The sequence below is a fragment of the Lithobates pipiens genome, unplaced genomic scaffold (assembly GCF_037356315.1).
Source record: "Lithobates pipiens isolate NorthernLeopardFrog02 unplaced genomic scaffold, aLitPip1_a1.2 Scaffold_19, whole genome shotgun sequence".
In the NCBI taxonomy this organism is placed as follows: Eukaryota; Metazoa; Chordata; class Amphibia; order Anura; family Ranidae; genus Lithobates; species Lithobates pipiens.
In genome coordinates this window covers 421,687,697-421,710,610 of record NW_027507764.1, presented here as the reverse complement: position 1 = coordinate 421,710,610, position 22,914 = coordinate 421,687,697, and the positions used below count along the sequence as shown (strand labels likewise).

General features: G+C 40.3%; 1 protein-coding gene and 1 long non-coding RNA gene across 4 annotated transcripts in view; one reads left to right on the top strand and one right to left on the bottom strand.

The window, feature by feature from the left end:
* SLC35D4 (solute carrier family 35 member D4) overlaps window positions 1–22,914 on the top strand; it is a 169,891-nt gene that overhangs the window by 32,072 nt on the left and 114,905 nt on the right. For all 3 annotated transcript variants that reach the window (XM_077492571.1, XM_077492572.1, XM_077492573.1), the window contains exons 4-10: window positions 3,375–3,456; window positions 4,968–5,045; window positions 8,346–8,371; window positions 8,898–8,949; window positions 17,972–18,020; window positions 19,848–19,893; window positions 20,274–20,309. In XM_077492571.1, the coding sequence (XP_077348697.1) occupies window positions 3,375–3,456; window positions 4,968–5,045; window positions 8,346–8,371; window positions 8,898–8,949; window positions 17,972–18,020; window positions 19,848–19,893; window positions 20,274–20,309 (369 nt within the window). The remainder of the gene's footprint in view (window positions 1–3,374; window positions 3,457–4,967; window positions 5,046–8,345; window positions 8,372–8,897; window positions 8,950–17,971; window positions 18,021–19,847; window positions 19,894–20,273; window positions 20,310–22,914) is intronic.
* LOC143997126 (uncharacterized) lies at window positions 3,450–21,776 on the bottom strand. The gene is made up of 3 exons (XR_013277649.1): window positions 21,608–21,776; window positions 9,127–9,203; window positions 3,450–3,875 (listed from the first exon to the last, which is right to left on the bottom strand). It is a non-coding gene; the product is annotated as an uncharacterized LOC143997126 (long non-coding RNA).

The following is a 22,914-nucleotide window of genomic DNA, read 5'->3' as shown; positions in this document are numbered from 1 at the left end:
TGCCACTTTGTGTTGGTCTATCACATTAAATCCCAATAAAATACATTGTTTGTGGTTCTAACATGACAAAATGTGGAAAATTTCAAGGGGTGCTTTTTCAAGGCACTATTATTACTTTTGTGTTTCTTTATAGCAATTGGATTGGACCTGTTTAGACCAGGGGTCTCAAACTGGCAGCCCTCCAGCTGTTGAAAAACTACAAGTCCCATCATGCCTCTGCCTGTGGGAGTCATGCTTGTAACTGTCAGCCTTGCAACGCCTCATGGGACTTGAAGTTTTGCAACAGCTGGAGGGCCACCAGTTTGAGACCCCTGGTTTAGACTGTTACATATTGTAGAAACCTTAAGATGTATTTTAAAATATATCTGTATGTTATATATTGTAAAATATAAATGTAATACATAGCAGCTTATCAGGCCTTAGATTTAGTGGACTGTCATTGTACACAGCCTTTTGAACTAGAAACTGAGTGGAGTATTTTATATATATATATATATATATATATATATATATATATATATATATATATATTTTTTGCAACAAAACTTAGTTTCATTCTTCCCCTTTTATTCAAAACTATAAAAGTTTTGTCTTTAAAATACTTTATATTTTTAGGCTTCAGCATAAACAGTAAATACAAATATGTATAAGATTTATGCGTTCACTTTACTATTTTCGAGAGTCTCCTCTTTGCCAATGATAGCTCTGTGGCAAAGGTGATTAAAGGAATAATTATAAAGTCTCCCCTTCATTTACAGTATATTGTGCATAAACACAAAATTTTCACTAAAAAGCAATTTAAAAATACTTCAAACTCTCCAGAATCTACTTACTCCTACTCAAGACATGTATGAACTAAAATATGGAGACAGCACCCCATTGAAATGAAAACACCCATGCGTGAAAGAGGACTTTGCTGAACATCAGGTTAAAAATATGAACTGTGTAGCAAGCCCTACTTGTCAACCCCATTCAGGCACCATCCCTATCAAATTCTGAGCAAAAACAATCGGGGAGTCCACCAACCCCTAGGAGGAGACCACAAAAATGGAACTTTAAATTGTGCCAGAGACGCAGATGGCATCTCTGCTGACGTTATGGGTGAATGGAAGACCGGTGTTCTGTCAAAAAACTGTCCGGCCATATAGTGTCTGCTCTGTACTTGCACAGCCCTTGCGCAGTACAGAGGAGAAGGAGACTCCAAAAGTCTCAGAAGAAGAACAGCGCCTGCGCACTGAGTCCAGGTGCAAGCCCCACCATCCCGGTGGACATACGGTAGCACACAGTAACAGGGCCCCTCGCCACGCTTCGGGCATGGCCTCAATTTGCTCGGCTGTTTTTTATTCTAACTCTCTATGTCCACTTGGCTGGTGGGGCTTGAACCTGGACTCGCAGCGCAGGCGTCCATCTTCGGTGACCTTCAGCATCTCCTTGTCCTCTGTACTACGCAAGCGCAGTACAGGGTGGACACTATCCGGGGGACAATATTGGACACATCACCGGCACTGGACAAAAGTAATATAGTTGGTTCAGTTGGCTGGCAAGTTGTTTGAAGGTAATACTGAAAAGTATTAGTAATTGTGGACTGCACTGGACAGTTTGAAGACGAAGATTTATAAGCAGATATCATAAGTACATTACTCTTAAGGTTTCTGTCTACTAGTGATTGTTTTCATCCCTCCAAGTTTTTACATCTGCCATCCTAGCCATATTAACGGTTTATGCACAAGCGTAGATCCTGAGGAAGAACATCATAAAAAAACACGTTGATCCTTTACACTTTCAAGATGTTGATTATATGCCACTGAAAATTTTAAGTTTTTTTGGGATATGGCTTATGATAGATCTGTATATGGCTTTTAATGTGATATTTAAAAATTTGTGATTTTATTGAATGATTGTATGTCATTGTGTTCTCTATTCTGGCACAATTAAAATGTACTATTTTTGTGGTCTCCTCCTTACCCTTGCAGTCATACCACGGGGATGGTTGACTCCCATGTTTCTTTTCGTATTGGCTCAGTATCATGTAGCTGGTGGAGACTGGAATGTTGTTTGGGGGGTGGGTCCTTTCTTGCACCTCCTGACCAACACTCCTGAAAGTGAAGACCGAGTGTGAAGGCAGGGAGTGGCATGAGTGCCAGAGTAGCTGGCTAATGTCTGCACTGTAAGTGGATGGAATTGGAATTCACAGTCCTCAGGGCACGATGCACAAGTGGCTTGGTACCAGAGCAGGAGGTAGTAGAGGAAGCTAAGAAGCAGGCTGGAGTCAGCCACAACCGGGCAGCATGGGACCAAATCAGCAGGCAGAGTAAGTCTAGCAAGCAGGCCAAGGTTGGTAACAGCCAGGCAAAGCAGTGTCAGCAGGCAAAGGGGAGTCCAGTAATCAGGCTGAGGTCAAGAGCAATCAGATAAGCAGGTGTAAGGCAGCAAGTATAGGCAAAGGAGAAGCCAGGTTACACACTGCTAGGCAAATCTAGTGGATCAGGTCTCCAGAGACACAGGAACAAGCTGAAAAACATTTGGCAACTTATTTTAATGACAAATTAGTTTAAATAGGCCGCTGGGTACCAAGTGTGTGCGCTAATTGTTACGTGCACACGTGGCAAACTATTTTTTTAATGTATGGTTGCATATTATTTTATTTTTTTTCATCAGGATGTTCCCCCTTTTTTTTTTTTTTTTTTTTTTTTTTACTTTGAACAGTATCTTTATTGTAACAAAAATAACAATTTACAAATAGAATATATGCATAGGAAATGTCAAATATGCATTGGCGATCTTGCCAACGGTTTTCTTTTAATAGACATCTCGTATACTTTATATATTATACTGCATGCTGAGACATGCATTTACATGTATAACAGAAAAGATATTATTAATAATAATAATCATGCTACATTGTTGACACGTGTGTCCTCATCACTCAGTTTCCATTAAATAGCAAAAATGCTGGTGGAGGGCTGTATTTACCGTAGGTAAAAAAAAAGAAGGAAGGATCACCTTGCTAACTAAGGGTTTCTGCGGCTTGTAGCCATCTATCCCAAATTTTAATATATTTGGCCATGCATGCTCTGTGCTTGTATATGAGTTTTTTAGCTTTTTTTTTTTTAATGGTATCATTCTTCCCCTTATTTCTACCTGGTGATCCTGCCTGTAATACACTCATTCTCCCAGGGTGTCACTACTCACCCACTGTACTGTACCTATAAGAGGGAGAGCATTGTGATCCTTGGCTGCTTGCTCTTAATTTAGACTACAGAACACTTCCTCCAGTCCATACGCATATTAATAAACCAGCTAAGCTTTATTATATCATCAAAATACTGTTTTTATTTTATCTCTTTTCTATATTTGTTTTTTGTGTTTTTCAGATCTGATGTTATATCATGGCTTCCTGCCTCAGCTTTCTTTGTGGGAATTATTTATGCTGGTTCCAGGGCTTTGTCAAGACTGGTATCTATTATAACAAATATCTCTTTGCTTCTGCTTTGATCCCCCCCACCCCAAGTTTTTATTCATTTTAAACCTGTTTTTCATAATGACAATCTCATTTGGCTTTAATTTCTTCTCTATTGCTTATTATAAAGGCATGGTCTGTCTGCTGGGACGTTGCCAGCAGGAGTGCACTTTATGTGATGAGCTGGATTGTTGTCTCTTGCTAAGGACTCTGCGTGTCTCTAGTGTTTACGTTAAATTATATGGACACCCACATAAAATATCAGTGTTTGCTTTATGTAATGCTATAAAAGCCATCATTTTTATTACACTATTACACTTTTTTTTTCCTTAATAAAAAGAGCTTTCTTAGGATTCTGTCTGTAGGATGTATAAAAATCTTCAAAGCTGGCGAATTTTGAAAGTACATTAAAGGACTAGAATGAAAAAAAAAAAAAAAAAAAAAAAAATTTCTGTTATTATAATATATAATATATTTTCCTTTGACAACACTAAATGACAGTTTGCTATAATGTAGTGAGTGTACAGCTTTTATAACAGTGTAAATTTGCTGTCCCCTTAAAATAACTCAACACACAGCCATTAATGTCTAAACTGTTGCCAACAAAAGTGAGTACACCCCTAAGTGAAAATGTCCAAATTGGGCCCAAACAGCCATTTTACCCTCCCCGGTGTAATGTGACTAGTTATAGTCTCTATAAGCTGTACACTAGAGCACGATTCTGGTCAAAATGAGAATCACAATTTTTTTTCTTAGAATAAAGTACTCTCACAACATAAAATCTTTCACGTTATACAAAAAAAAATTGGGCTAAGTTTACTGGGTATTTATTTTTTATTTGTTAATTTATTAAAGTAGAAGAAGAAATTCTGAAGAAATTCCTTCAGATTTACCAAAACCATATAATATGATGTCAAACCTTAGGAGTATCAATTTGTATGTAATCAGGCAGGCCCTTGTACTACATGGGTTTTGGTAAATCTGAAGACAAAAATAAGCAGAAAATCTGATATGCCCTGTACACACAATAGGATTTTCCGATGGAAAATGTGTGATAGAACCTTGTTGAAAAACCCATGGATTTTGTTGTCAGAAAATCCTATCGTGTGTACAGGGCAATAGTGTGTGTGTGTGTGTGTGTGTGTGTGTGTGTGTGTGTGTGTGTGTGTGTGTGTGTGTGTGTGTGGGACTTCATTCAACTCTTTGCACCACGGTGTGTTGCAATGAGCTGTGTAAAGTGTATTTTTTTTTATGGCATTTCAGTAAAGTAAATAAAAACTGTTAAAAAGTAGCAACCCATCGTACTGCTCCACACTGCCCCTGGGCAACACACCAGCATGCACATGTTTTATTTTGCGGGTTAGCGTGATTGTGACTTGTCAGAGCCCAGAGAATTGGTGATCTAAAACTGAAATATTAGTTGTGGGTGGACTGATTAATGTAATATGTTACATGCACATTGGTATTCTGTGTATTCTTATTATAAACTGTGTGTCTTTCTCTGCAGCCCATTCCTGTGTTTTTGACTCTACACAATGCAGCCGAAGCTGTGACATATGGTGTTCAAAAAGCATTCTTCAGAGAGGTGGGATATCCTGAAAGCTTTAAAATAATACTAAAGTCTTGTGTTGTTGTTTTTGTTATTTTTAAGCAAAAAAAAAAGTTATACATGTCTGCTCTGAGCAGTGTTTTTTCACAGAGCATCCCAGATCCTCCTCTTCTCTGGTCCCTCACCGGCGCTCCTGGTCTCTCCCTCCTGTTGAGTCCCCCCACAGCAAGCCGCTTTCTATGGGGGCACCTGAGACGAGCTGCAACTCCATGTGTCTGTTCAGAGACGCAGCCTGGCCCCACCCCCTTTTCCTCATCATTAGGGCACTGACTTTGACAGCAGCAGGAGCCAATGGTGCCGCACTGCTGTCCCAACCAATGAGGGGAGTTCCGGACAGCCGAGTCTCCCGTGCAACATTGCTGGATCTAGATGGACCTCAGGTAAGTATTAGGGGGGCTGAGGGTGGCTGCTGCACACAGAAGGTTTTTATCTTAATGTGTGGAATGCATTCAGATAAAAACAATCTTCTGCCTCTACAATCGCTTTAATTCACATTCCTTTAAAGTGATAATATGTAATATATTGCAGTTTATCAATCCTTAAATAATCCTTGCCGCTTTTATTCTTGGTTATTTATTTTTCTCCCAAAAGGTATCTATAGTTATAATCTGGCACATGCTTCAGCCTGTCTGTGGTAGGCAGGAGCAAACACTACATACACGTTCTTCTCTCAGTAAAAGTGGCGTTGCTTGTGCTGTTGCTACAGACCCAGGGGCCCCCAGTGTAAATTGTGGACCTAGCGCCCTCATTACTGTGACTTCCCATGGCTACCCCTGCCCTTACTGCTCCCACTTGATTTACCTTTTCCCCCCACTGTTATAACACCTTATTCACATCTCTCCAGTTTTTCAGTAATGCATGTATTAAAAATTATCCCAAATTCAGTTTTGATGCCATGTTGTGCTCATCTGTGCATTCGGCTCTTACTATCGGGCTCACTTCATGCAGCAGTTTAAGTGTTACAAAGAGTGCTGCATTATCTTTTTAGGGGCACCATGCTAAAATTACACTATTAAAGTGCATTTCCACATTTGCAGTCAAATTGGAATAATACCCACCTCTGTACGTTAGATTTTCCTGTTCACTTGTACAAAATTGAAAAATTGTTGCCCATCTCTTTACTTAACTACCTCAATACAGGGCACTTACACCCCCTTCCTGCCCAGGCCATTTTTCACCTTTCAGCGCTGTCACACTTTGAATGACAATTGCGCGGTCACGCTACACTGTAACCATGTGAAATTGTTATCATTTTTTTATTTAATCACTCCTGGGTTTTTTATTCTTTCCTATAAAAACAAAACAAAAAAATAAGAATTTTGAAGAAAAAAAAGTTTTTCTTAGTTTCTGTCAGTACATTTTGTAAATAAGTAATTTTTCTCCTTCACTGATGGTCGCTGATCAGGCTGCACTGATGGGCACTGATTAGGTGGCACTGATGAGGAGGCACGAATATTCCGCACTTATGGGCACTGATAGGTGGCACTGATTAGTGCTGATGTGCGGCATTGATGGGCAGCACTGAATACATAAATATTCACATAACTATTCACATAAGTATTCACAGCTTTGCTCAATACTTTGTTGAATCACCTTTTGGCACCAATTACAGCCTCAAGTCTTTTTGAATATGATGCTACAAGCTTGGCATTCCCATTTTTAAGGAGTTTCTCCCATTCTTGTTTGATGCACAGCCATTTTCCGATCTCTACAGAGATGTTCAATTGTGTTCAGGTCTATGGCTGGGCCACTAAAGGACATTCACAGAGTTGTCACGTAGCGACTCCTTTGTTATATTGGTAGTGTGCTTAGGGTCGTTGTCCAGTTGGAAGATGAACCTTCACTTCAGTCTGAGGTCCATAGCACTCTGCAGCAGGTTTTGATCAAGGATGTCTCTGTACATTGCTGCATTCATCTTTCCCTCAATCCTACCTAATCTCCAAGTTCCTGCTTCTAAAATACATCCCCACAGCATGATGCTGCCAACACCATGCTTCACAATAGGGATGGTATTGGCCAGGTTTCCTCCAGACATGACACTTTCCATTCAGGCCAAAGATTATAATCGTTTCATCAGAGCAGAGAATTTTGTTTCTCCTGCTCTGAGAGTCCTTTAGGGGCATTTTGGCAAACTCCAGGCAAGCTGTCATTTGCCTTTTACTTAGGAGTGGTTTCCATCTGGCCACTCTGCCATATAGGCTTGATTTGGTGGAGTGCTGCAGAGATGGTTCTTCTTCTGGAAGGTTCTCCTCTCTCCATAGAGAAACACTGGAGCTCTGTCAGAGTGACCATTGGGATCATGGTCACCTCCCTGACTAAACCCCTAATTCCCCAATCGCTCAGTTTGGTCGAGAGGTCCGCTCTAGGTAGAGTCCTGGTGGTTCCAAACTTCTTCCATTTATGGATGATGGAGGTCAATGTGCTCTTTGGGACCTTCAATGCTGCAGAAATTTTTCTGTACCTTCCCCAGATCTGTGCCTCGATACAACCCTGTCTTGGAGGTCTATAGACAATTTCTTGGACTTCATGGCTTGGTTTGTGCTCTGACATGCACTGTTAACTCTGAGACCTTATATAAACCGGTGTGTGCCTTTCCAAATCATGTCCAATCAACTGAATTTACCACAGTTGGACTTTAATCAAGTTGTAGAAACAGTTCAAGGATGATCAGTGGGAACAGGATGCACCTGAGCGAAATATTGAGCGTCATGGCAAAGGCTGTAAATACTTATGTACATGTCATTTTTCTTCAATTTTATTTTTAAGAAATGTGTAAAGATTTCAAACAAACTTCTTTCACATTGTCATTATAGGGTATTGTTTTGTAGAATTTTGAGGAAAACAAAAAGAGGGAAACAATTAATTTAATCTATTTTGGAATAAGTCTGTAACATAACAAAATATGGAAAAAGCGAAGCGCTCTTTATACTTTCTAGATGCACTGTATATTTAAAGATTATGTCCAGGCAACGTGTTGTTTTTTTTTTTTTGTTTTTTTTGAGAAACCAGACAGAAATTCCTCTAGCTTTTCAGATTCAAGGCAAGTCACTAACATCCTGTTAGACTTGTTCATTATCTGGCACAATTATTGGTGTACTGTTGACAGCTCAGTCCTTCAGGTTGATATAGTGCTTAAAAGCGCCATTTTGATTTTTCATATCTGCTGTTCTGTAATCTACTCGTTGATCGCATTCAGATTTTGTGTAAAGGGTTTTGTTATATGGCAAACTTGTCTGTTATTTTTAGAATAAACAATATTCATCTTTTTATTTGTAGCAAAGCTCTTATACAAGAACCTGCAGGTAAGAAACAAATTGTGTCTTTTAACTTATGTTGGGTGTGTTGTGCTTTGTATTTGAAAGGATGGCTGTACTTCTGTGATGAATGTGTGCAGACCAGGACTGAGAACAAAGAACACATCAGGGATCCTGCAAGGTTTGCATTTTGCCCTCCATAGTGGACTGGCTGAAATCCTATGGAACAGGAGGAGGGCTTGGCCAAACTTGTGCAGGGGCTGCTTTCTGCCCTCCTTATTGTTCTCCGCCATGGTCTGCGGCCATGGTGCTCTCTACACTGTACAGTTCAGACAGGCTGAAAGTATACAAAACATTGTTTACATTGTCCTCATCCTATGCAGATAGTTCTTGAAGTAGATAAAACCTAGTGTAGTGACATTCAGCTCTAGTCCTTGAGTCCTGCTGAAACACATGTATACTCCTTATACTTATAGATAGATATTCAACTATCAGATCTGCAGTTAAGTATACAAAAACTCTAGCCTTGCCTTTTCAAGTTTAGGTTGTTACAGATGACATTTTCATTTTTCAGTGTAATACTTTTACTGATCTCAGCGGGGTGTCTTCCATTACATGACTCTCAGGTATGTTTGTTTTTTCTCTACCTGTAGCTACTTTTGTTCTATAAGCCGATAATTGTCTCATTAGAACTTTCTCTTGTAAAAGTGTACATGTTGAATAAAAAAACAGTTGAGCCAAGAGAAAGCTTATGAGTGTTTAGAAAAAAACCAAGGAATGAATGCATGTTATGTTATACTTACTTTCTGTAGGCTGGACATAGCAGGGAAAGGTGCGGAGCTTGGCAAGAGTATGGTGCAGCTTCAAATCTCAACAGCGCCTGTAAATTTAGTAAGATGTCAGGCATTCATTGAGTTTCTGCTAGGCTTATATGAATGAAGTGTCACACTCTGTTCAAGGTAAGATTTCTAAAATATACCGTATTTATCGGCTTATAACACCCACTTTTTTCCCCCTAAAATCAGGGGGAAATCGGGGGGTGCGTGTTATACGCTGATCCCCCGCTGTTTCTATCCCCTTCTGCCACTCTCTGCGGCTTCCAGGTATTTTTGGCTATCTTTGGCCGTTCTCGGCTATCTTTGGCCGTTCTCGGCTATCTTTGGCCGTTCTCGGCTATCTTTGGCCGTTCTCGGCTATCTTTGGCCGTTCTCGGCTATCTTCGGCCGTTCTCGGCTATCTTCGGCCGTTCTCGGCTATCTTCGGCCGTTCTCGGCTATCTTTGGCCGTTCTCGGCTATCTTTGGCCGTTCTCGGCTATCTTTGGCCGCTCTCGGCTATCTTTGGCCGCTCTCGGCTATCTTTGGCCGCTCTCGGCTATCTTTGGCCGCTCTCGGCTATCTTTGGCCGCTCTCGGCTATCTTTGGCCGCTCTCGGCTATCTTTGGCCGCTCTCGGCTATCTTCGGCCGCTCTCGGCTATCTTCGGCCATTCTCGGCGGCTTTCGGAAACCTTTATTCGCATTCATGTCTGGAGGCCACATCAAGCTACTGAAACAGATTTTTAACTATTCATATACAAGGTGATTTTTTCAAACTGAAGAACTAGAATAAGGAAACAAAAGGTTAACAGTAGGGCCTTCCTTTTTACTTTAGAACAAAAGCTAAACTTTTTTTCATTTTGGATAGAGTAAGGGAGGTTTATAACCCCTGTCAGTTTTTTGTGATCTGTGTACCATTGGGGAGATTTCCCATCACTTCCTGGCCCATAACCAACACAGGAAGCGAGAGGAAATCCCTCAAAAGTGAAGGAATCCTGGGATGTCATCAGAACTAGTTTCCTCATTGGAAGGTTTCCTCTGTATTCCAGGTCTTATGACAGCCCAAAATTTGGGATTTTCTTTAAATTTCAATGATAATGGTAAACTGGACAAATAGAGAGGGTGAATATCCCTAGCGGGGACACAGACAGCAATAAAGACCTGACAATCCAATCCCTCTCCAGTCTATCCAAAAAAAAAAAAAACAAATAATAAAGTTTTGCCTTTAGTTACACTTTAAGACACACACGAAAGTTAGGCCTCTTTCACACATATGGACAGTTCGTCTGCTTTTCATCCATCTGTTGCCGGATGAAAAACGGACATCAATCCACCTATGGAAAAAACAATTGACAGCGGATAATTTCCTATTTTTATCCATTTTCATCCGCTTCTGTCAACAACATCCGTGTTTTTTTTTTTTTTTTTTTTTACGAATGAAAGCCATATTTTTCATCCATTTAAAAAAAAACAGATATAAATTGACGAACGGTCCATTTTTGCATGAAAAAATGACTCCGGGACTCAAGTGGTTAAGGACTCTAGTTGACAGATGTAAAAAAACGGATGAAAAACTGATGTAAACTTCATCAGCATGTGTGAAAGGGGCCTTATCCTGTCACACTCGGGTTCGGTTCACACTGAGGCAGCACGACTTACAGCGCGACTGCCTCAGGCGACCTGGGCACGACCGCTGCGGCGACTTGCAAAATGACTTCTGTATAGAAGTCAATGCAAGTCGCCCCCAAAGTCGTACAGGAACCTTTTTCTTAGTCGGAGTGACACGTGTTTCGCTCCAATTAGAATGGTTCCATTGTACAGAACGGGACAAGTGGTCCTAGTGTGAACCGACCCTAACAAATTTCCTGGCTGTAAGCAACAAAACGATGTCCTAGAAGCAAAAACTATAAACATAACTTTAATGATGTTTTATTACTTGTTATTCAGTATGATCAGCTTTTGTAATCTAATCAGCTGCAACACTGGACTGGTTTCATTCTGGGAATTTAAGCTGGGAAACGTGTATTGATATTTTTAAAGAAACGACTTCATTATGAAGTTGTCACTGTACATTACTTATTGGTTTAAAGGTTTTCAGTTTTGTTCCTGTAAAGATTCTCAATTCTGCAGTCACTAAAATGGTTATCTCTTTGCTTTATTTTTACCTTTCACTACCTCTGTTCTCACATTTGCTGTGCTGGCAGATGGCCGTCTTAATGCACCTCATGCTTTCTATAGATTAACTTCCCACAAAGATCCCTGAGATGGAGATTGTATATTTTCCACTGTACTAAATGGATTCAGTGTGCAGGGGACCAGTTTTCTTTTTTTTTTTTTTTTTTTCTCATTTCTTAATGGCGCCCACAAATCATATTTCAGAGTGAGCCATCTGTATTTTATTCACCATAGCTGAGAAACTTTAATCAAGTAATGTGTATAGGCACCACTTAGAATAATGCTCTGTGCAAAACCACTGCACAGGGCAGGTAACTATAATATGTTTGTTATTTATCATTTAAAAAAAACAAGACTTTAGTATCACTTTAAAGTGGCTGTTAACCCACTTTGCCAACTTTACATAATCCTCCTTGTTCCCTAATGACAGGAGCTCCTGTCTGTGTTTTATACAAAAAAATGCCTCCTTTTTTGCTGTATTTCAGAGCGCTTCCCCACGATTGTGTGACCTGCCGGCTCTCTCCTCTGCCCGTTTGACAGATGCAGCAGTCAGGGCCGAGGATGAGAGAGAGAGAGAGAGAGAGAGCCAGCCGGTCAAATGATTGTGGGGAACTGCTCTGAAAAAACACAGACAGGGACTTCTGTCATTAGGGAACAAGGAGGATTATGTAAGATTTTAACAGTTCTGAGAGCAGCAGGAGTTGCGGGGGTGGGCACTGTTACAGGAGCCGACAGGGAGGGATTGTGGGGGAGAGGCCGACAGAGGAGAGAGCAAAAAAGGGAGCCACATAAACTGACCATGGTGTCAGGGCTCAGCAGCCATGTTAAACCATTGTTGGCTTACGGGGGGGGGGGGGGGCAGAACCAGGCAGGATCAGCCAGGTATTACAGGTGATACCGGGCGCCAAGCTACACAGCGCAAACACTATGCTGTATAACATGCTTTAAAGGGACAGGATACATTTTTATTTTCTGTTTAGGTTAACAAGCGCTTTAAGGATTAACCCTTTTGCTGCCACCATGGTGGGGGGGGGGTATTACACACATTCTGGCTTCAGCTGAAAGCGTTTGGGCGGGTCCGCTGTTGCCTGATCTCTCGCCCACCACTCCCCCGCTTACTGGGCTCCGCTTGCCCATTGGTGGGCCCAGAATGTGCCGACGGGTAGAGGGGAAGGAGAAGCGCGGACAAACTTCGCTCTCCTCCCCTTCTTGTGTCACTTCAAGGTCACATTCTTGGTGTCCCCGGTTCGCTTTGCCAGTGTGTGATTTGCAATGTGATCTGCATTTCAAAACATTCAGTGGAATACAGGGGAGACAGGCAGGGTCTTTTAGACCCTGCGTATCTCCATAAAGAGAACCCTTTACCTAAAAATCATTGAGTAAAAAAAAATCATATTTTTTTTTTTTACAAAATAAAAGTTACACCCAAGCGTATAAGGCCCCCCCCCCCAACCCACATATATACACACACGCACGCACGCACGAACGTAAACACTTGTGTCGGGGCGCCTACGTGTGAAAACATTGATTGCGATGCGCATGTTGCATATCGCCGCGTACTCTGCAGTGAGAGCAATAATTCTAACACCAGATCTCCTCCATAATACTAAATTAATACCTATAGAGGGCTTTTGAAGCGTCGCCTATAGAAAATATTTTTTTTTTTTACGTGACATGTTGCTTAAAGATTCATGCAGCTAAAAAAACAAAAAAAATGCTTTTTTTGAGCTTTTATTTCCCTGCCTAAGGATACTTTCAGGGTGTTGTGGGCGTTATCGGTAAAGTGGCACTATAGTTAGTGCTGTTTTAGCAGTGCTTTTCGGCCACTAGCGGGGGGGGGGGATAACCCCCGCTAGCGGCCGAAAAAGGGTTAAAACCGCCTGCATAGTGCCGCTGCAACAGCAATATGCCGGCAGTTGTTTTCAATGGGAAGGGGCGCGTTAGGGGCGGTAAAAACACTGCTCCTACAGCGCTCCAAAGATGCTGCTTGCAGGACTTTTTGTACCGTCCTGCAACCGCACCTCTCCAGTGTAAAAGCCCTCGGGCTTTCACAAGTAGTGGTCATAAGGGCAAACAGAAGCCCAAATAGTAGGGGTAATATGAATGAATGTGTGGGTACAAAAAGCAAAACAGGGTGCAAAATACAATAAACACAAAGAGCAAAATACAGGTGAATATTCCTATTTCGACACAAATTGAAGTAAAATAAAAATATTTGTTTTAAAGTAAGATATTGCCTACTAAATACTTGTCCTGCCCCTTTAAATTCCCGCCGAGGCACCCCTTTTGCATCTATATCAGCACTGGCAACCCTAATGGACATAAAATAAAGTTTGGTTTTAAATATTGTGTAATGCTGCGTACACGCGATTGGAGAAACCGGTGAGAGCTTTTTGGCCGGAAAATGCGATTGTGTTTATGCTCCATCGGACGATTGCTGGCCGAATTTAGAATTTTTCAGTTGGAAAAAGTTCCTATCCTAAAATCCGTTCGTGTGTATGCAATTCCGACACGCAAAAACTCACGCATGCTCAGATTCAACTACAAGATGGAAGCTATTGACTACTGGCTATTGTACTTCCTTTTTCTAGTCCCGTCATACGTGTTGTATGTCTGTGTTCTTGACGGTCGGAATTTGTTGTGACCGTGTGTATGCAAGACAGCTTGAGCGAAATCCCGTTGGAATTCCGTTGGGAAAATAATCGGAGCTTTTTACGACCAAAATTCCGATCGTGTGTATGCGGCATTAGAGTGGTATAGGAATAAATTTTTTTTTTTCTCCAAATAATTCCTCAAAATAACTTAGACCTTATGCACATTGGTTGTTTAGCGCTGATGCATGGGGCACTGGCATTTAGCTTCTGGCACAGATGCACTGTCCAGCCTCCTTGCCAGCAGCCTGCCAAACTCTGAGAAGCTGACAGCTGCAGAAGCCGGGTGGTGCACCTAGCAGTATGTAAGTTTAGTGCGGTATAGGCCCAGGGGTGAATCTCCGGAATGCAAGATATCTGTGTTCTGGGCATTCATCTCTGGGCACATAATGCTCAAAATATACAACAGTGTTAAACAATGAGTGTGCATGGAGCCTTGTACAACCCCAGACAAATTTTCTTATTTTAAATTGTAAACATAGTACGTAACTGCGTCGGCTTTGCCCGGATAGTCAGTTTTTTTAAATATTGCTCTGGCATTGGTGTATCCAAGACCGTGTTCTGGGATGGTGGATGAGGTTCCTGACCAGCAGGAATAATAGGTAGTGACTTTCAATATGCACAAGCAATTTTCATGACACAACCACTACTACACACAAACCTCACTGATGGCTCAGTTGTGCAGGTGCGTTATTGTGGACACTGCGATTCTTTTCTCTTAGGGCAGTTCACACCACAATTTCTGCATTCCAGAGTTTCTGCGTGCGCATATTTTAGGTGTTTTATGTTCCGTTATAGTACTTTATTCCCCTCCTTTTATTTTCATCATTTCAATTCAGAAAGTGTGCATTCCAGTGTGTTGTTCCCCTCTTATTTTCCTCATCTCAATTTTAAAAGTGCGTTCTGGTGCGTTTGTGATGCATTTTGCCACTTTCCATATGCGTTCCATACAGAAAAAAATGCAGCAGATTCTACTTTGACTGCACTTGAACACACTAATGAAAGCATGTGCATTTTCAGACTACAATAAGTAATAGGGGAGATTTCTTCATCCATTTGGATTTGCATTGTAAGGAGGTTCAGTGAAGCACAATTACTATGTGACATTGCAAATCGGGATGCAGAACCTGTGTCTATAATGAGCAAATGTCACTGTTTATGTACACAAAAACTAACTGTATACAGAAACAAGGCTTCTAAAACATTGACACATATTTATAAGATTATTTCTATCAAGATGATTTATTTTAAGAGTGATTTACTTTTTTCACGTATATCTAAAAGTTTGTTGGGCTACGCGTCCTCTCTAAAGCAAACATATAAGGCCATGCAAAGACGACACACATCAGTGGATCTTCATTTTGGCTTTGCATTTTTTTTACTAATAATAAGTCATACAGTGAGCAATGATTTTGAACTGGTAAATCATTCCGTGGATTTCCTTTGAGAATCCAGAAGCTTTGCTTATTGCCCTGGATGATTACTACCCATACATGATGACCTAACAGTTCACCTCTGATCCTACTCTGTATATAGTAGCTGAACTGTAATGTTATTGTACCGTGTCTAAACTCGCGTCAGCTGCCCTGTTTTTAAACGGTTTGTTCAATACGCCTTCAATAACTAGAACAATTCACAGCTTCACATACTGTATCCTGGGGCAATTGTATGTGTGTCATTTAGTTACGTGTTGTAGCAGAGCAATGGGTTTATCGCAGGACTGAGTTTGCACAAAGCAGGCAATAGGTCGCTACAAGGCATCATAATGGTGTATTTTTTATTTCGTTAATAGCATACCGGTACTTTACTTAACACAGCATTGTATCTAAAGTGTCTAGAATGGAAGGCAGCCGGTTGCCTAATGAGCTGTATGAAGTGGTAATTATCCCAGCTGCATGTTCTGCTACTGGGGGTCCTTTATAGAAAATCAGGGAAATTACCTTGCTGGAAATTGTCTGTTTAAATATTAGCTTAAACAATACCTTGCAGGTTTACACTAATAAGAGCATTGTAAGTATTGTGATTTATTGGCATAAATTGTTGTTATTGTGCCAGTAATTTCTTTATGTTTAAAGTATTAAAAAAAAAAAAAGTACACTATATTGTCAAAAGTATTGGGACACCTTTACACGCAGATGTAGGTATATATATATATATATATATATATATATATAATATACACACACACACTATATTACCAAAAGTATTGGGATGCCTGTCTTTACACGCACGTGAACTTTAATGGCATCCCAGTCTTAGTCTGTAGGGTTCAATATTGAGTTGGCCCACCCTTTTCAGCTATAGCAGCTTCAAATCTTCTGGGAAGGCTGTCCACAAGGTTTAGGAGTGGGAATGTTTACCCATTCTTCCAGAAGCTTATTTGTGAGGTCAGGCACTGATGTTGAACAAGTAGGCCTGGCTCGCAGTCTCCAGTTTTTCCCAAAAGTATTCTATCCTGTTGAGGTCAGGACTCTGTGTAGGCCAGTCAAGTTCCTCCACCCCAAACTCCCTCATCTATGTCTTTATGGACCTTGTTTTTTGCACTGGTGCGCAGTCATGTTGGAACAGGAAGAGGCCATCCCCAAACTGTTCCCACAAAGATAGGAGCATGACATTGTCCAAAATGTCTTGGTATACTGACGCCTTAAGTGTTCCCTTTACTGGTACTAGGGGGCCAAGCCCAACCCCTGAAAAACAATCCCACACCATAATCCTCCCCTCCACCAAATGATTTGGACCAGTGCACAAGTCAAAGTCCATAAAGACATGGATGAGCTAGTTTGGGGTGGAGGAACTTTACTGGCCTGCACTTCAACCCGACAAAACACCTTTGGATGAATTGGAGTGGAGACTGCGAGCCAGGCCTTCTCGTCCACATCAGTGCCTGACCTCACAAATACTCTTCTGGAAGAATGGTCAAACATTCCCATAGACACACTCCTAAAACCTTGTGGACAGCCTTCCCAGAAGAGATGAAGCTGTTATAGCTGCAAAGGGTGGGCTAACTCAATATTGAACCCTATGGACGAAGAATGGATGCCATTAAAGTTCATGTGTGTGTAAAGGTAGGCATCCCAATATTTTTAACAATATAGTATACATCAACTAAAGTAAGTACACAAAAGTGAGGCAACCCCAAGTGAGAGTACAAGGAAAGGTGGATTTGAGGAGCTGAACTGGAACTTTACCGTCAGGCAGGGAGCATTTGTTGGAATTGATGACCAAACCACTAGCATAAAGTGCCACCTCCCATGCAGAAGAATGACGGTGACCTTCACTAGGATATCCAATTGAAGTCAACAAAAAGAGACCCAGATGGTCATCTTATATGTCCATAATTTATCGATTAAAATCAGGACAACAGGAAGATGAAAGGTATCAACATATTCTGCGGGGCCAAACAAGCTCCCTTCATCAGAGTTCAAATAAGTATAAAAAAACTTCCTAGCGGATTCTATATATAAAAGCTAAAAAGAAGTTGTTCCAAATTGGCGAGAGATCATTGATGACCATAATTTGATAAACTTGTGCAGCGAGTTTCTCAAGCACACGTTCTATATGACCATAAATATATTCTGATCAGAATAAAATTATTCTAATTAAAAAATTAAAACACTTTGCAGAATATTTTAAAGTTGGAGTCCCAGTGGAAGCTTTTTTTTTTTTTTTTCTCCCCCCATTTGAGCCCTGATGAAGGGGGGTTGTTTGGCCCTTCACACATGTATGCAATCTTTCATCTTCCCTTCCCATGAACCTAATCAATATTTAATATGGACTACTAAGATTACTGTCTGACGCTCATTTTTTGTGGATTTCACAGGAAAAGAATATTGAAAAGGAAGGACTGAAAGGGTTAAGAATACCAAATGCCAGGGTGTTGCATATCAATTGTCATCTGTGTGCATTTCAGCTTTTATTTACCAGTTTGTCTGGATTTCAGCTTTCAAAAGATTATACATTCTCCTAAATATTGTATATACACTGTATTATCTTTGTTTTCTTTACAGTTTGATAGAGACGGTTATTTTTGGGCTGTGATTCATCTAGTTTGTTCAGGTACGTCCACCTGATGGCACATAACATAACGTTAAACTTGGCTGAAAGTAATTAACTAACCCTCAAAATTAAAGTGAATCTGTTCCCCATGTTAAATATTTAAATGTATAGCCTAAAAGCTGACACCACAAGATGTATGTTCTCTTTTAACCATAAAAGCCTCTTCTGTGCTTCCCGATTTACTATTGGTAGTAGACTTCTTGGCTAAATGTAGTCAACTGCCATTCTATCACTGAAGACCACCATCCTATATTTGCAGGTTTGTGGTCTATACCCGTCACCCGTTGTGCCCAAGTGTTTGTGAAGAGATATCCTGATATAATCAGGGTTTTTGTAAAAGTTATTCTTATTTTTTCATCTAACTAGAGAAACTGCTTTTGAAATTTTTTGTCTTAGGAAATTAATTTGTAGATACAGTGAAAGATTTACATATGCATTTCAGCTATAGTATTTCAGAATAACCACAATTACCAAATGTATATCCAACATGAATTCTAAGCCCTTGTACACACGATCGGACATTCTGACAACCAAATGCGTTGGATTTTGTCCGAAACTGTTGTATACACACGGTCGGACAAAGTTGTCGGAAAATCCGATTGTACATAACGTGATAACGTTATTTCATTACGACGGGACTACGTTCAGGCTAGTAGCCAATAGTTTTGGTCTAGGAATTTGTTCTGAGCATGCGTAGCACTTTGTACGTTGGAGTAGGCTACACATGATCTGAGTATGTCCGATCGGAGCATGTTGTCTGAAAATTTTATAGACAAGTTGGAAAAGTTGGTCCGTCGGATATTCCGACGAAAACAGTCCGATGGAGACCACACACAGTCGGATTATCCGACAATACGGTCCGATTGAACACATTCCGTCGGAATCTCCGACCGTGTGTACAAGGGCTAATACGTCTTAACACTTTGCAGCTTGCAAATTCGTTTTTTTTTTTTCATCTTATTTCATGTCGCCTATAACCAAACCCTTATATATAGGGTATATATAGGGTATTGCTGGAGCTCAGTCTAGGGGCTGACTTTATGCATATGTTTACATAGTACACACGATCAGAAAATCGGAAGAAAAATACTGCTTTCAAATCGATCATACGATAATGTTATCGCTTGAACACAGCTTTCGAGAGCCGAACACAACCGTTCATGAGAAATTATCCGAAGGGACAAACGCAAAAGCTTTTCTCGTAGAATATCAAAACAAAAGATTTTTGAATAATCAGTACAGTATTCAACCGAAAAAAATCAGAAGACCAAAACCACGCATGCTCGGAAACTAAAGAATACATTACATTACATTACAATACAATACAATACAATACAATACATTACTTCTTAGTAACCTCTTCGTTTTAGATACGAGACTAGCATGCAAAAAACAGACGACCATTCATCCGATATTCTCATCGCGTGTATGAGGCTTAACAATGGTCTTTTAGCTAACACCCTTCTTCAGATTTCGCTATCCTCTTACATTAGAGTATGACTTCAAAACATTTTTTAAATCTCCTGAAAATCCCACCTTTGACAGTTGTTAATGGAACCCAGACAACAAATGTCACAATTGGAAGAAATCCCTCCACTATTGTTGCAGTGAATACTTTGCATTGCTCACTTTCTCTGAGGACAGTTGCCACCAGAACAAATAGTGACGTTACGTTACATCTCGCCAATGAGGACACAGATGCCAATGACAACCTGCCATAGCTCTAACCTTCCCCCATTTAACTCAAATTGGAAAAAAAAACAAAAACGCTTGACTGAAGTTATACATTTAAAGATAATGCATGTTCTGTGATCTTTTTTTATCTAGGATGCTACAGAGTATTCCAGAAATCTCAGAAGTCAAGTTTGCTAAGGTAGTATACATGAATAATGGTAACTAAATATACATTTATAATATAAATGTACATTAGTATAAGTTCTGTGTCTCTCAGGACTTTGTGCTATATTGAATTTGGGGCCGCTTAACAATGGAAACTGGAACTATTTGTTCCTTCTCTGAGGAGCACACTTAAAAAAAATAAACATTCTTAAACTGTGTGGATTATAATTCAATAGTAACAAAGGATACAACACAATGGTGTGAGGAAATATATGTACTTGCCAAGGGCAGTTGTGTTTTTTGCTCATTACTTTTTATATTACATAATTATGGCATGACAAAGCACTGCATCCAAACAAAATATAACCCAGCATTTTTATGACAGCCGTCTCATTTTATTTTTCTTTTTCTCAGTGACCTTGATCAACAGTATATAAATTATTTTTTCAGGTAAGTATGATCTATATATTTTTTGGGGTGGTGTATAATTGTTTAGGGCTGGGTTCACACTATTGCAAATTGGATGTGGGTTCCCCACATCCAATAAGCAACAGCAGGAGATTTTGACCGTCTATGGAGCCGGTTCAAATATCTCCGCTGCGGCTCCAGTTTGCACAGGAGTACTGTGCGTCTTTTGTTCCGTTTCAGGTCAGAATTAAACCAAAAATTCGGGCTGAAATTGGACCTGAAACCGTGAACGGGGATGCACTGGACCCCTGCTGTGAGCCACGTGTGAAGATAGTGTGAACCCAGCCTCAAACAAACATAAGGTGAAATGGGGAATGTTGGTGAATATTGCCTATATACTTTATATTTTGAATCTATATCAATGATTTTTACTACTGATGAGTTAAACCTTATACCATCACTACCCTGATCAGCCGTGTATAAACTATTTTTTTCAGGTTTGTATAACCTATATACTATATTTCTATCGTCTATTAACATAAACTGAAATGAGAAAACATAGTGACTTTTGTCAAATATGTTTTATATTGTGAGTATTCCATATGAATAGCCTCCTCTGTTGGTGAATCAAACCTTCTAGGTCTGTTATGGTGCCCATTGGCAGGACACATGGGTTCATCCAGAGTGTGGAGTCTAAATACTAGTGGGTCTTCAAGGGAGCGTCCTGTAAGGGATATTGGCCTGGAACCCTAGTAGCAGCCTGCTTTCTTTTTCTACATACTGCACCAGATCGTGGCCCCCAAGATTGCCCCACCAGAGACCACAGGGGTGACACGAATGGAGGAGCTGTGGTGTGGAGACCGTAAACAATGCCGTAGTTGAGAGAGTTGTCAGGTTTAAGCAGGGGTCGAGGCAGACAGCAAGCAGAGCACAGTCAGACAGTCCGGGTCAGGAATAAATACAGACGGGTAGAATACAGGCACTTTGGATCAGCAACAATCAGGCAATGGCAGGCTTCAATACTATAGCTCTGATATAGCTGATAAGAGGACACAGTGCCAGCCTTTTAAAAGGCTGGTGCTTCAATACCATTAGAACACTCCTAGTGGTGTTGGCGTTTGATGCATGTTAGAAATCCATGAACTGAACTATAAGAAGAGTTGCAAGGAAGGAAGGATGGACTGCAGCAGGCCACAGAGAACTGGAACACGGCTGGAAAGCAAGAGCAATGCCTGAACAGGCTGGACAGAGATGTAACAATGCCACTACAGGATATGTTGGTGACAACAGCTTGCAGAAAGAATTGCAGTGCAAAGCAGTTGACATGCTGGAGGTCTTACCTGTTGCTGTGGATGAGAATAGACATCTGACTCGCCACCTGCTAGTTGGGTAAGTATTCAACATCATTTTTCACAGGTGCTTCAGGCTCAATCTTCCTTACATAGCAACATGGTCATGTTGGAATATCTTTATTTATTTATTTTTCTTTGTGCACATGCTCTTTCTGCTCTTCCACTCCCAGTTCTTTATGCTGACACAATGACAAGTTTCCGACTTGCTTAAGAAGAGAGGAGGGGTATCTGACAAAGTCAGTTACAGTGCAGTAGATGTGGTCAAACTCTGGGGCCTATTGGACTGCACAGTGATATTTTAACACCCTGTATAACTGCTCCAACGTGACAATATAGGTGAACTATGAAATGAATACTTTCAGGACAGTGTCTTTCTAAGTGAATACTTACTACAACTTCAGTCAGTTTACCATATTGCAGAACACTGCAATATATAAAGTATGCTTATGGAATTTTTCAGTTTCTCAGCCAAGAAACAAATGATCCCACTGGAAACCAACTTATGGGGACAGGGCTTCTTTGGGTGTCAGATTATGTTAAGATAGGATATTAGGTGTCCAGGTTTCATATTACTTTTTGCATCCAAGATAACGGATGGACATACTGTAGCTGTAAGTTCACAGTTGTGCATCATCTGTAAACTGGTTTGCCCTTTTGAACAGCTGAAAATTGGACTATATCGTACACTTACATTTTGCAACTCTAAAACTGGCACATTTTAATACAGCACATCATCACGTTTTCAGCTTATGTCATTTTGATGTTTTATAGAATTACTTTTTTTTTTTTTTTTTTCTAAATAATTTGTTTTAGATTTGTCAGTCTCTGTATATTCTGTGCTCATTTGTCACTATTGGGGCTAGTTTTTCTGTTTTTAAATGAAATACGGAAGTGTCTTTAAGCAGCTTGGTGCAACTAAGAAGTGGCTTGAACCAACTTTTTCTAAGAACTGGAGGGAAAATCAAAGCAGAACAGATGGCATCTGAAAATATATTACATTTAATTCTCTTCTGAGTCTACAGCCCATCTACACAAGCCTAAAAATTAATGGAAACAACGTCTACTTTCAAAGGCAAAGCCAATTTCTTTGTTTACTCTCTCTCGTCAATAGTCACATGTCGTGACTATAATGATGCCTGACATTTCTTATCAATAGCCATAGAAAATAAAAATCTGTAATATAATCGCCCTCCTAAACATTATTGCGAGCGCTATGTTAATACTTGCTATTCTCACTTTCTTAGTATTGATACATTTATGCATATGCTGAGTTCCCCTGAGGCAAACCCTTTCTA